Here is a 13,728-nt window from a genome sequence, read left to right on the forward strand (position 1 = left end):
AATTTTACTTAGCCTGCTGTCTCCACTGGAATGATCCTAAAGGATGATATAAAAATAAATTAACTTGATTTTCTTTTTTTTTTTTTTCCCTGTCAGTTCCCTGTGAAAGTTATTAACAGAGAAGTCAAGGCTAATGACTTTTCAGCATCCTTCTCCTCCAGAGAAGCTTTAACTCACACTTTGTGTGTGATGACGAATGGCTTCACTCAGGTCATTACAGTGAAATAACATTTACTGCCTCCAGACCCATACTGAGAAGTGGATGCATTCAGTAGTTTACATGTTCTTTGCCAAGTGTTGCTTTGACATTTATGGGTTTTTTTGAGGCATTGTTAGATTTGTGCCAGATTGGTTTATTTTAGCGTCGCTTAAGTGAAATTTTAATGCAGCGTTGGAATGTTAATGAAGAGCTGTGTGTTTTAGAAAAATAAATGTCAGTAGGGACCAATGTGACCCAGTGGGGATGAAGTAACCTGTGGAATTACCACCCAGGATTTTCATTGCATCTGCCTTTGTAAATCTTTAATTTCCTCTGCAGGGCTATGACCAGGAGGAGACAATATGGGGAAGTTGCCAACCTTCTGCAAGGTGTGGTGAATGTGTTGGAGCACTTCAACAAATACATGGGGATCCCTCAGATTCGACAGCTGTCTGAAAGGTAAAAGGTTCAAACCCTGAGCACTCCCTTTCCTGCTGGGGAGGAAGAGTAGGAAATGTCTTAGGCAGGTTCAGAGTCTCAAGGATGTGAAGCTTGGACATGGTCCTTGGAGCTGCCTTACAGCCAAAACAAACAGCTTAAAACTGGACAGAGTTTGCTCAAATCTGGAGCAGCCCATTCTGTTCAGTAGCAGTAATTAGTGTGAATTTAACTCACTCTGTGCTTTTTACTGACTGGCTTTTCATTTCCTTGCCTGGAGGAGCCTGTGGAAGTGCAGGTTGTTGTGTGTGATGGCCACATGCAGGTGTTTGTGGTGAGCCCTGAGGTGATGCTCTCTCCTGCTCTGTTCAGCTCAGTGATGGAGCTCAGCAGCCTGGCCTGAGGCACAAATCTGTCCCTGCCTGTGGTGACACATTGGTGTCTGTGCCCCTTTGTGCCTCAGCAGGATCCTCAGTGCTGCTGTGCAGAGCCCCAGGCCTTGGACAGGCAGGATTTCTCCTTCTGCCTTTGCCAAACCTGGTTATTCTGAGCACCTGAAGTTTCTTCAGCCAAAACCTGCTCCCATTGCCCAATTATGCTGAGATTTGAGGCTTACAGTAAATCTGCTGCTGGGCTTGTACAGTTTTGATTTTCTGAACTGGAGTTACACTGATTTGGTGAGGTTTGGTGCAAGTCCCCACCACCCTCAGCAGTAGCAGGTGAAGGCTCAGTGGTCTCTAAGCCACCGTTTCTCCTCAGTCTTGGCTTCATTTGGGATGTGACAGCTGGGATTTCAGGGAACAAGGTCCTCCCTTGTGTTGTCCCTGCCTGAGATGACTTTGATCAGTACTGAGGTACTCAAAGGAGTCTTCCAGGCACAGTCATTAATTTATTTTTTGTGCCTTCCTTTGCTAAGACAGCAGCTGGCTCCCTGTGTTGTTTAGTGATGGAAACAGAGTTTGAATGATTTGTTTGTAATGTTTTCATGTAAATCTGTTGGACTTTCTTTATGGTACAGACACCTCTTCCAGAAAACACAGATGGAATCCATGAAACAGAGCAGAAGAAAAATCCACTCTAAATCTAGAGAAGGGATGGGGCCTTGTTTAACAAAGCATTTGACCATAAGCATTTGCTTAAATGAACATGAACATCAAGGAAATGTAAACATATGTCAGTGCTTTTCTGAGTTGAGGCTGTTGTCTATTCCAACCTTGTGCTCAGAGATTGCTTGCAGTGGTAATGCCCTTTGGGCAGAAACCTGCTGTCATTGGCCATTTAAAGGCCAAATATGATTTAAGCCTTGCTCTAGAATCCTGGCTGGTTTCCCCTTTCTGCTGGATGATTATTTAATACTTTTGTAGTTGCTGATTGTTACAGAAACCAATTCAGGCTCCTGCTAAAAGTCAGGGTGGTTTCGAGTCACGCCAGCAAGGACATGGAGGAAAACTTCTTGTTGTTTTATTCTCCCTTCAAGATAAGGATCTGAAAAGCTCAGGAAAGTCTGTTCCTCCTATTTTTAGCATTGCCTCGGCAGGGTTTTCCTTCCAGTGTTTATACAGGGAGAGCTGCACCATCTGGTAGTGATAGAGGAGGCTGCTGTGGGGTGAAAGGAGCTGCTCTGGGGCGCTGCTGGGAGCTCCTCACTGCTCCACATCCAGGCAGAAAATTCCTGCAGGGAGGTCCATGGCACCATCATTCTGCTCTTGGAGCTTGACTCCATGGCTGTGTGTTAGGGCCTGGTTTGGAGTTGACTGTTCTCTCTCTTTTGCTTGGAAATCCTTTTGTGATTCCTGAAACATCAGAGGAAGTTTGCCTGGCTTCTTGCAGGGGTATTTTTAGGCTGTGAAATTGCTGGGGTTTGATATCTCATGGATTTGTTTTAAGGGTACAAGTGAAGCCTCTAGGATGGTGGGGAAGGCAAGAAATGCTTTAGTAGATGTTGGCACAGACCTGTGACAGTAACCAATGTCTGTTACATACAATAAGTCCTTTATATCCACTGCTCAAGGAGCAGATTCTGTTGCTTTCTGAAATAAAAAGCCTCTTTTTTTCATGGTGTGAATGGAGTGAAGCCAAGTCTGAATGGGAAACCATGGGAAGGAGAAGTGCCTGCTTGGTGCTGTTGGATGTGCTCTTTGTCATGGGGTATCCAATTTGGGTTGCTGCTCCTGGATGCTGTGAGAAGTAATGATGTGTTTTTAATGTTGTTTTCCACCTGTTCTGTCCCTTTGAAAACAACCAAGCCAAAATCCCACTGTAAGGATTCATTGGAAACCTGGACTGAACTCTCAATTAGATGGCTTTTCTTGTGCTGATCCTGTTGAGTATTGATGTAAAAATGTCACAGTTCATAGCCAAATGTAAATATTTTCCTAAGAGTGTTCCTAAAGCAATTACTAAGGCAGTGCATTGGTAGCTGTCGTAGTAAACAGGAATATTTTCTTATCTCTCAATCCTCTGCTGTTTTCTGTCTGTGGAGAGAGGTACAATTAGTGGTCCCAAACCCACCCAGAAAAAATGGTCCTGTAGGCCTAGCAGATAGTGGAAAAAAGCCTGGAAAGTATTTAGGAGAAAGATAATTATAAGTTTGCCACAGGAAAACAGGCTGGCTCAGCCTCTTTTTATCTCAGCAAGCTGCCAGGCTTGGTTTAAGATTTCTGGTAGCTTTGGCTAAAGGAATTGTGGTTTCTAGTAATTGAATGTCATTTGAAACATAGCAGTGGGTTTTCTTGTTTTTATTTTTTGAAGGCAGGGGAAACAGAGAACAAAAAGCCACTAATAATAAAACAGAAGTCAGAGAAACAGAAATCATTAATAGCTGGATAACCAGAGGGTTTGGCAGCCCCAGGAAAAGGCAATTCCCTGCTGTGTGGGATGGCTGCTGGGATATCCCAGCACATTTCTGGGGGAACCTACCCAGGGAAGGAGACCCTTATCAAACCCACTGAGGCTCTGAGGGATCCTAAATCTCTTACCTGGGCTTGCTGAGCCAGCTCACCTGGTGAAGTGGTTCCCCACACACCCTCAGGCATGTGCAGGGTTGAATGTCCAGGTTTTTATGGCTGCAGTTTCCACTGCGTGGAGAATATTCTGAATTATTGCAAAGCTGACAGCTTTCCACAGGGGCAATAATCTCCAGTGGCTGAAGCAAGTGCCCCCCTTGTGCTCTGCCTAAGGCAGTTGAGCTCTAAAGAGGTAGCAGAAAGGTTTTCTTGCTTCTGGCTGTGTTTTCATGATTGTGAAAATAATTGAGTGTTTCTGTGTGTGTGGTTATATAAAAAATGAATTTTACTGGGAGGGCACTGGGGCTCCCTGTCCTTGCTCACACCTCAACTTTGGCTCTGCCCTGTCCCTCTCTTAGAAAATATGAAAGGAAAAAAAAAAGATCTTCAAACTTGTTCTCCCTGCCTGCTTTTGAGAGATTTTTATACAGGACCTATTTTTAAAAAATACATATTTTTAACATCCCACTTTGAGCAAGGCATTCCTGCAAGTTTCTTAATTTAAGGATATGAGAATCCCCATTAAGATTATCCTTAAGTACTTTCCTGAATCAGAGCCCAAAACAACAAAGCTTGTGGACAGGGCTTTTAACTGCTTGACAGAGGCTCTTTTAAATTTGTTGAGTCTTTAGGCATCTGGCTGCTGCTCTTTTCAGTGCCTCCACTGTGCTGCACTGCAGCTGTTGTCAAACAGAAAGGTCCCCACAGCCATTCAGAAGGAAAGAAGTATCACTGCTAGTAGCTTCCAGTTGTTCATACAAACTCACTAATTTCTGTGACTCCTAATTCCACACACTTCTTGTTTCTGGATTATTTAGAAGATAAAAAAATTCAGTCTGTTTTCAGTGTCTTTTTTTTTTTTTTTATTTTTTCCCTCTTCTTTTCCTGGAGAATGAAAGGTTTGTTTCTGTGATGCTTTCTCACATCATTTATCAAGTGCTTTCTTGTAGAATTTAAGCAGGAGTAAACCTGTAGCTGTGGCTTCCTCCTTACTGATTAAATTCCCCACTCCTATTTCAACATATTAGTGAATTAGATTTCAACATTTTGTTTCCCACTTATGAAGCTGTTAACTGGATGTCTTTACCTGGAAGAGTAGAGGACTCTCTGAACATTCCTGTGAAGCAGAGAGCTTATGTGAGAATTATTTTTGACACTGCAGGCAGGAAGCTTTTCCAACAAAATCCCCATAAATAAATCCTGAGGAAGGCAGGTTGTACATCCAGTTAAATCACAGATATAAATTTATATTTCAGCCATCAGTTTTAAAGGGCTGGAATTTTCTGCACTTGGCACCAGGAAAGAATCCAGCACTGTCAGATCATCTCGTGGGTTTTTCCTACTAATGGAACTCGAATGGGAAGATTAAAGAAGCAGATCATTCCTTGATAAGGTTGAAGAGTCTTAAACAAGCACAAAAAAAAATTCCCAAGTCTTCTGCCCACAGTCTGAACAAACATTTTCACAACAGTAAATGTCGCCAGTCTTGCTAAAGTATCAATCTCAGTGGAAAAATCCACTGTTTGAGTGATCAGTTCAGACCTGAAAGCCTTTCCAGTATAATAAAAACTGATGGAAGAATTCAAGGGCTGCAGAGGGATAGAAGTGCCTCACTGTTTGCTTTGGCACTTTCTAGTGTGTGTAGGCATTTCCATTTCCCTAGAAGTATCAATTAAGCTGTATTGACTTTTATTTCTGGAAATTGGAAGCTTTATTCTCTCAGCCAAATAAGGAGCAAGGTTGTGGTTTATTCTACTCCCATTTCATACCTTTTGCTCTTTTGTGCTTCTCTGAGACACTGAGAATTTATAGGATAAAACTGCTGCCAGCTGTATTCATTTAGAAGTGGATCAGTACACCTGGAGCTGTGAAAGGTTCATGGTGGAGATTGAGACATTGTGAAGCTTTTTACATGTTGGAAACATATTTCTGTTGAAATGTGGGCAACAGAAATGAATTTCAGTGTAGTTCACACTGGCATTAAAGGCCTTTCAAATAGCTGATTAACTGCCCCTTATTGAAATATTAAATGGCAGCAGGGCAGGAGAACCCAGGCCATGTTCTGCTGCAGCTGAGGGTTCAGGAATCATCATTCAGGGAGCAAAAAGTCTCCCAGTTTTGACACACAGACCTTCTGAGTGTGGATATTTTCTCTTCAGCATCCTTTTGATCCCTTACAAACCTTCCTGCAGCTGCTGGTGTTCCTGCCACCCTGCAGGGAGGTTTTTGAGATCCCCCCAAAGCCCTTTCTGTGTCCCCTCAGGGTGAAGGCAGCACAGAACGAGTTGGGGCAGCAGATCCTGGCTGATTTCGAGGAAGCCTTTCCTTCCCAAGGTACAAAGGTAAAGTTCTCACTTTCCCTCTTCCTCCCATTGAAAAGTGTCACTGAAAACTCCTCAGGATGATTGTGTTATTGGATTTAGTCTCATTTTTCCTCTAGATTTGGTCTCTGCCTGTTTCAGGAGTTTCTTTAGAAAGCAGAGGGTGATTTCTGCCATCCCTTCCCTTCACTCTGCACCCAGCTCCTGCAAGATCCCTGCAGCCAGGCAGGGAATGCCCAATAATCCATCTCTGGGGTTTCCTTGGGGTCTCACCCCGTGCCTGGTTATTTGTTTGTCACAAAAATCAGTGTTTTGTTCAGGGGAAGCCAAGCACAGGCTGGCTGTTGACACAGTGCCACCAAGTTTGTGTCTGGTTTACTCAGTACAGATACAAATCTGGGCTGGGGCTAAAGCACCAGCTGTGCTTCCCCAGCACTGTGCATCCAAACATTTGCAAACAGTAAGGGGAGTAGGTGTGAATTTGAATTTACTTCCAAGAAAACACCAGTTCTGTCTTTCAAACTACCAGCTCTGCTGGTTTCTTCATGCAAGCGACAAGTACAGAAATGAGGAGACTTTTTGGAACAGTTGGTGAAGGGCAAATCTGTGTCTGTGAGAAGCAGCACCAAAGCAGCTTTTTTTTTTAAAAAAAAGGTTTCTAAATTTTCTGGCTTTACCATGGAACAGCTTCGTGGTCGGTGAAATGGAAGCAGCTCAGTTTTCATGCAGCAATAAATAAAGAGTAGCAGCAGAAAAGAGAATAATAGAATAGGATAAACCTGGATGCATTTACAATCACCCATGCAACTTATTTAACCTGAAATCATTTTCTTCCTGTTTATTTTGACAGAGGACTGGTGGGCCCAGCAATGTCCTACGTGATGCCTGCCTGGTAGCCAACGTCCTGGATCCCAGGATCAAACAGGAAATCATCAAGAAATTCATTAAACAACACCTCTCAGAGTATCTGGTCCTTTTCCAGGAAAATCAAGATGTAAGGGAAGCTTTGCAAGCTCCATTTGGATTTCACATTTTGCTCTGCTGGCATTCCCAGAGTTCTCACTTCCACAGGTTCCTGTGGTGAAAAGTTTTTATCCCAAGGGCTTGGAAACTGATTCTGGGTGTGATCTGGAGTGGCTGATGAGCTGGGAGTTGCTGTTATCTCTGCCAGGATCCTCCCACCTTAGACCTCAGTTTCTCAGATCATCACTAGAAATGTTTTCTCCCACATATAGAAAATAAATTTGTGTTAGTTTTATTTCAACCCTGCAAAAGGTTGAAAAATGAAAATCTGAAAATTGAAAACTCAACACCACCCCTCCCAAACAATCAAGAAATACCCCAACATGCTTAGGAAGCTGAGAGGGAGGGATTTCTAGAAAGTTAATTAAATTATAGCTATTTTTTAAACTTCCTGTCCTGATACTAACAGCTTTGTAAAAATTTACCATAACCTTCTTGAATTTGGAAAAAAAAAACCCACACAGACCAGAATCACCTTTAGATGAAAATGTTTTTTATCAATTTCAAATGTTTGACATAGAATAGAGAAAGGCTAAACTGCCTAAGTTTAAATAACATTTTTCCACCAAAGTTTTCTTGATTAATCTTTCTACTTTTTGACCAGAAAACACAATTACTGTGGGGAGAAAATTCCATCCTGCTCAGCTTGTAAGAATTTTAGTTGGGATTTAAATGTGAGCTGTATGTAAGAATCCAGGAATTGCTGCACTCTCATCCCACTCACTTTAACCTCTCTATCTGTGAAACAAAGAGGGTGGGATCAAATGAAATATTATTGGATTGAGTTTTCAATAATCTCTGCATGATTTAGGAGTACTGTTATCCTCATTTTCAACAGAACTTTCTCTCTTTAATTCGCACAAGATAGGATTTTCAGCCTGGCATGTGTTTAAGCACTTGGAATCCCAGAATCATTGAGGTTGGAAAAGACCTTTCAGATCCTTGATTCCAACCCTTGCCAAGTCCACTGCTAACCCCTGTCCCTAAGTGCCACATCCACACATCTTTTCAATCCCTCCTGGGATGTGACTCAGCCAATTCCCTGGGCAGCCTGTTCCAGTGCTTGATAACCCTTTCAGTGAAGAAATATTTCCTAATATCCAATGTGGGATTGACATTCTCTGAACCTGAGAGAAGCAGTGAGAGAAGCAGAGATGATCAAAACAATTCTTATCTCATTTACTGCTCCTGTGTTGTTCACAAGTGGGAATGCATTGTGGGAGGTTGCTCACCTGAAGGGAATTGGTGATTGGATTTTGGTGTCAATGTTTTGATTCACTGCCCAACTGAATCCATGTGTGTGTGCAGTGGAGATGAGTTGAGTGCTTGGCAGATTCAGTTTAGATGTAATTTAATATAATACAGAATAATATAGTATAATCAAGTAATTAATTAGCCTTCTGATAAGATGGAGTCCTCATCATTTCTCTCGGACATCGGGCAAAAACATCACCAATAATCCAAAGCATTCAGAGGATGTTAATCAATATAAAATCATGAGACAAAGCAGAGCTGCAGCAGCACAGCTCTGAATATTTGCTAAAGATGCTGATGGTGCTAAAAAGTCTTTGTCCCTGGGGTTCAGGTGGCCTGGCTGGACAAGATTGACCGGCGCTACGCGTGGATCAAGAGGCAGCTGGTGGATTACGAGGAGAAGTACGGGCGCATGTTCCCCGCAGAGTGGTGCATGACGGAGCGCATCGCCGTGGACTTCTGCCACATCACCAGGTGAGCCCCACCTGGGGAGCCCCACAGCTCTGAACAGAGACACAGAACTGCAGAACTGCCCCAGCATTCTGCCACATCACCAGGTGAGCCCCACCTGGGGAGCCCCACAGCTCTGAACAGAGACACAGAACTGCCCCAGGATTCTGCCACATCACCAGGTGAGCCCCACCTGGGGAGCCCCACAGCTCTGAACAGAGACACAGAACTGCAGAACTGCCCCAGCATTCTGCCACATCACCAGGTGAGCCCCACCTGGGGAGCCCCACAGCTCTGACAGACACAGAACTGCCCCAGCATTCTGCCACATCACCAGGTGAGCCCCATCTGGGGAGCCCCACAGCTCTGACAGACACAGAACTGCCCCAGCATTCTGCCACATCACCAGGTGAGCCCCACCTGGGGAACCTCACATCTCTGAACAGAGACACAGAACTGCCCCAGCATTCTGCCACATCACCAGGTGAGCCCCATCTGGGGAGCCCCACAGCTCTGACAGACACAGAACTGCCCCAGCATTCTGCCACATCACCAGGTGAGCCCCACCTGGGGAGCCCCACAGCTCTGAACAGAGACACAGAACTGCCCCAGGATTCTGCCACATCACCAGGTGAGCCCCATCTGGGGAGCCCCACAGCTCTGACAGACACAGAACTGCAGAACTGCCCCAGCATTCTGCCACATCACCAGGTGAGCCCCACCTGGGGAACCCCACAGCTCTGACAGACACAGAACTGCCCCAGGGTTTTCTGTAAGAAGCTGTGAGAAAGCTCAGAGAATAAAACAATTATTATCTCTCTTTCTATTGTTTATAGATGTGATTCTCCAGAGTGTACTATTCGTAGTTCACCAGTAGTGTAAAAGAAGATTCCTAAAGTGTTGCTCTGATTTTTTAAGATATTTTAAGCTTTCTGATGTTTACATTCTTGTAAAGAACTTTCTCACACACTTTATGTAAATAACTCATTGTTTTGCATTCTTTTATGGAGGAGGAGAAATTTAAAAGATTGTTGGTTTGTCCAGTGTCATTGGAGAGGCAGCACTTTCACCCTCCAATCCACTGTCACTTTTGGAAATCTATAAATATTAGAGTCAGTAAAATAAAAGTCCCTTTTTTACCTTAGAAAGAGCAGCAAGTCTGCATTGTGTTGTTTTGTATCCTATAATGACACTAAAGGGCAATCAGGTCTTAAGTCCACCATTGTTTCTGTAAAAACTGAATAATAATAATAATCATCATCATCATAATCATCTAATAATAATAATAAGAGTAAATAAATAATAATAAAAATAATAAAAATAATAAATAATAAAAATATAATAATAATTTAAAAACCCCTGCAAATTTCTAATAATAAAGTGCCTTTTCATGCCTTCTGAAGATAGAGTCTCTGTATCACCTTTGTCTGTCCCAATACCCCTTTGGAGATATCATGCAGCTCCTGCTGCCTCCCAGCTTCCTGAAAATAAAAGTTTGGCTTGGTTCCTGCCATGCTGGTCAGTGTCTAAAGGCAGGGTGAAAATGTCTCTGTGGAATTGTCCATGGTTAAAAGGAAGTGAGGAGTGAAAAGGCTGAGAAGTGTCGCTAAAACGATGAGAAATTGAAGTGATGTGAAAATCAATTTTCAGCGTAACAGAGGTAAAAATCAGCAATATTTCAGGCCAAAGTGGAATAGCATGAGCTGATTGTGGTGACCAGGCTCTTTGCCAGCCAGAGACAGGGAAGCAGAGGAAGGTGCCAGTGGAGTCCCAGTACACTGTTGGCTTTTTTCTGGGTCCCAGTGGGAGCCCCTGAGCTTCCCAAGCTTGGATCCTCAGGGCTTTCCCAAGTGGCTGCCAGGAGATGGGGTCCTGTTACCCACAGAGCTCACAACAACCGTGGCTGTGTTTGAAATGGGATCTGCAAAGCAGTTTTATGGTAGAGAGCCTCTTAGGAATCAGCCTGAATTCTGTGGTGAAAGTCTCTCTGGGGAACGGACTGAGTTCCAGTGTTGGGTTTCAGACCTTTATAGGAAACCACATTTGTTTTTTCTATCTCCCCTCTCTCTTGCAGGGCAGAGCTCTCCAAGATCATGCGCACCAGGGCCAAGGAGATTGAGGTGAAATTGCTTCTGTTTGCAATTCAGAGGACAACCAACTTTGAGGGGCTCCTGGCCAAACGCTTCTCAGGCTGCACCCTTGCTGATGGCACAGGGGTAAGGACATTTCTGAAGAGCTCTCCTTTACTCAGCAGCTTGCTCAGGAGAAAGAAGCCCCTCACACATAGCTCAGGGGCTGGAGACTATAAAAGGTGTCATCTGCAGCCTCCCCTTGCTCAGGGTGTTCACTGTGACTCTACTCAGTATCACTTTTTTTTACTGTATTGGAAAAATGATTTTTTAGTTGTGTCGACTGTGGAGAAGATGGCACAGGGCTCACAAGAATAAAAAATGCACTACTTGTGTGCTTTTTTGGTTCTCCTGGGGCCCTGTGCTGTTTGAAGCCACAGAGTTTATTATGGTGTGGTAAAATGCCTTGTAATGTTTGTTCTCTACATGTCAGTGACACATTATAACTAAAAGTCTCCTCTTCTCAGTTCTGGGTACCACACATTGACCACATGGTACCAGCTTTCAGTCCCACGTTGTTGGGCCACTCTGGCTTCCATTGGTAGCTTCTGCTTTGTCTCTTTTGGTAGATTGTAAAGGCAGAAACAAGAGAAAAAACTCAGGGAATATCTCTGGAGCCATCTCTGAGCTTTTCCTGCCTGGAATTTCAGCCCAGAACTCTGCCAGCCAGATGCCCTGGCAGCACAGAGCATGTGAGCTTGACTTCTCTGTCCAGCCTGGATGTGATAATTCAGCCTCCAAGGAAAGCCTGCTGGACCCACTGGTCATTTGCTGTGGGTGCTGCTAATTAAAAGAGGGAGTCCTGCAAGGTTTTCCTCCTGGCTGAATTTAGATCTCTCAGGAATATGGCTTTATTTATTCTGACAAATTTCATAGAAAATTTTGCAGCTTTAATTAAATTGACTTCTCTGGATTGTTGGAAGTGAGAAAAGCAGAAGGGGAGGGTGTGGTTTCAAATGACAGAAAATCCTGTGTTTCCCTCTCTCTGACATGTCTAGAGGCTGTGACACTCTGGCTGTCATTTGTCCTGTTTTGCACCCAAAATGAAGGCCACCATTATAAATAGCTGGCTGAGGGGCGGGGGGGACAAACAGTGGGAGCAGCAATTTGGGGTTTATTTCAGGGCAGAGTTTTGGAGCTGCTGTTGTGGTTTATCCCAGTGGAGACCACACACTTTGGAGTGGGGTTTGGGAGAGTGGAAATGTCACACTGGATAAAATGTCACACTTTCAAGGAGGATTCAGGCAGCATGGAGGGGTGGAGAGGGAGCCAGGATCTGATCAGCTCTGCTGGGAGAAGGCAGATTGCTGGGCAATGCTTTCAAGGGCTCAGGAAAGCAAAATGTGGATGCAGCTGTGTGCCAGAGGACACAAAACTGGCTGTTCTCTGAAGAGCTTCCTCTTTTCCAACAGAAGAAGCCAGAGGTGCCACCTCCCTCCACCAACCCCTTTCTGGAGGATGAAACTGGGGCAGAGACAGATGAGATTGTGATGGAGAAAAGTGATACAGACAAAGTAAGTCTTTGAAGTTCCCACTTCTCAGCCTCTGTCAGAACCTCCAGTGGGGCCTCAGCTTTTCCCATCCCATTGATTTGAAAAGTTTGTTTTCACAGCAATTAATTTAGTGCAGTTTTGATCCTTTGTGCAATTAATTTAGTGCAGTTTTGATCCTTTGTGCAGCATTCAGGCTCCCAGTACGACCATGCTTTGCTCTGGCTCACTTCACTGAAACCAAAGCAATCTTTATTCCAGTTAATAGTGCAGAGACAATCCTGCCACGTGAGAGTGAGCTGGAATCTGTTCCAGCCTGTACAGCAACAGCCCAGATGTAACTACAGGATTTCTGTCAAAGGGAGATGAAATAGCTATTTGGGTTTTCAGATCCCCAAAGAAGCTCCTCTACAAACAGTTGCAATTCATATTTTGCCCTGTCAGCCAAGCAAACTGTCTGGAGTCACCAGGCAAGTCATTGAACTTTCAAGTGTCAGCTTTAGATTTTCACTCCAGATAAATCACTTGTGGGATTTTTATCTTTACAGTGCTTTTTATCCATTACCTCTGCAAAGCAGGCAGCACCTAACTGCTTGTACAAGCACAGGGCTTCCAAAGCCCTCTGCAAACATTAAAGGGTGAATGGTAAATGCAATTGTTTTAATTGGCACCAATATCAAAGCCTGTATTTTTTTTTTTTATACACCAGATGGATGTTTTCTAAATGTTCAATTGTGGGTTACTTGAGGCTGGTACTCTCCTCTTATTTAGGGGATTTAGAGCCCTGTAAATGGGCCATGTACAGGTGTATCCTGATGGGTGACCAGGGCCTCAGGACCTGCTCAGATCCATGCCCCTGGGGAGAACAGGAGGTGGGAGCCTGGTGCATTGCATCCCCTCCAGATTTCCACATGAGCAAGGCAGCCCCTCTGCCTTCATCCACAGCCAAAGTCCTGAAACAGAATGATTTAAGCAAGGTTTTGCTCTTTCCATTAAAATCCAGCTTGGACAGTTGGTATTGTGTGGATTTTATCAGTGAGGCAGATTTGGAACCTGGGGAGACACCTCTGATGCATTTTTTGGGAAGAATTTGCTCTCCAGTGCCTCGTGACTGGAATGTTGGCTGGGATGTGAAGTGTTGAGATGAGAGAACATCCTTGGAGAAGTCAAGGTGTTAGGAGGCAGGTGAAGAGATAATTACAACAATTAGGGCTGGGTTTATTGAACAGCACTTCAGGAGCTTCTGAGAGAGGAACTGCTGTGCTCCCTGGACCTTGTGAAGCCATCCATGGAGAGGAGACATCCCTGGAAGTGCAGGCTGTGGTGAGGCTGCCCCTTCCTTGCAGGAATGCCCTGTGTCAGTGTCACAGGGCTGGGCTCTGCTGCCCTGCAGCCTCCTGGGTGCCAGCAGGGCTCCAA

At 44.2% G+C, this 13,728-nt stretch overlaps 1 protein-coding gene across 1 annotated transcript in view; it reads left to right on the plus strand.

Moving 5' to 3' along the window:
- Positions 1–13,728, plus strand: part of VPS53 (VPS53 subunit of GARP complex) — a 64,474-nt gene that overhangs the window by 20,003 nt on the left and 30,743 nt on the right. Inside the window, exons 7-12 of the mRNA XM_066563508.1 lie at positions 539–658; positions 5,906–5,984; positions 6,814–6,957; positions 8,572–8,714; positions 10,765–10,906; positions 12,232–12,333. Coding sequence (XP_066419605.1) covers positions 539–658; positions 5,906–5,984; positions 6,814–6,957; positions 8,572–8,714; positions 10,765–10,906; positions 12,232–12,333 — 730 coding nt within the window. The remainder of the gene's footprint in view (positions 1–538; positions 659–5,905; positions 5,985–6,813; positions 6,958–8,571; positions 8,715–10,764; positions 10,907–12,231; positions 12,334–13,728) is intronic.

Source organism: Molothrus aeneus, chromosome 20 (assembly GCF_037042795.1).
Source record: "Molothrus aeneus isolate 106 chromosome 20, BPBGC_Maene_1.0, whole genome shotgun sequence".
NCBI lineage: Eukaryota > Metazoa > Chordata > Aves > Passeriformes > Icteridae > Molothrus > Molothrus aeneus.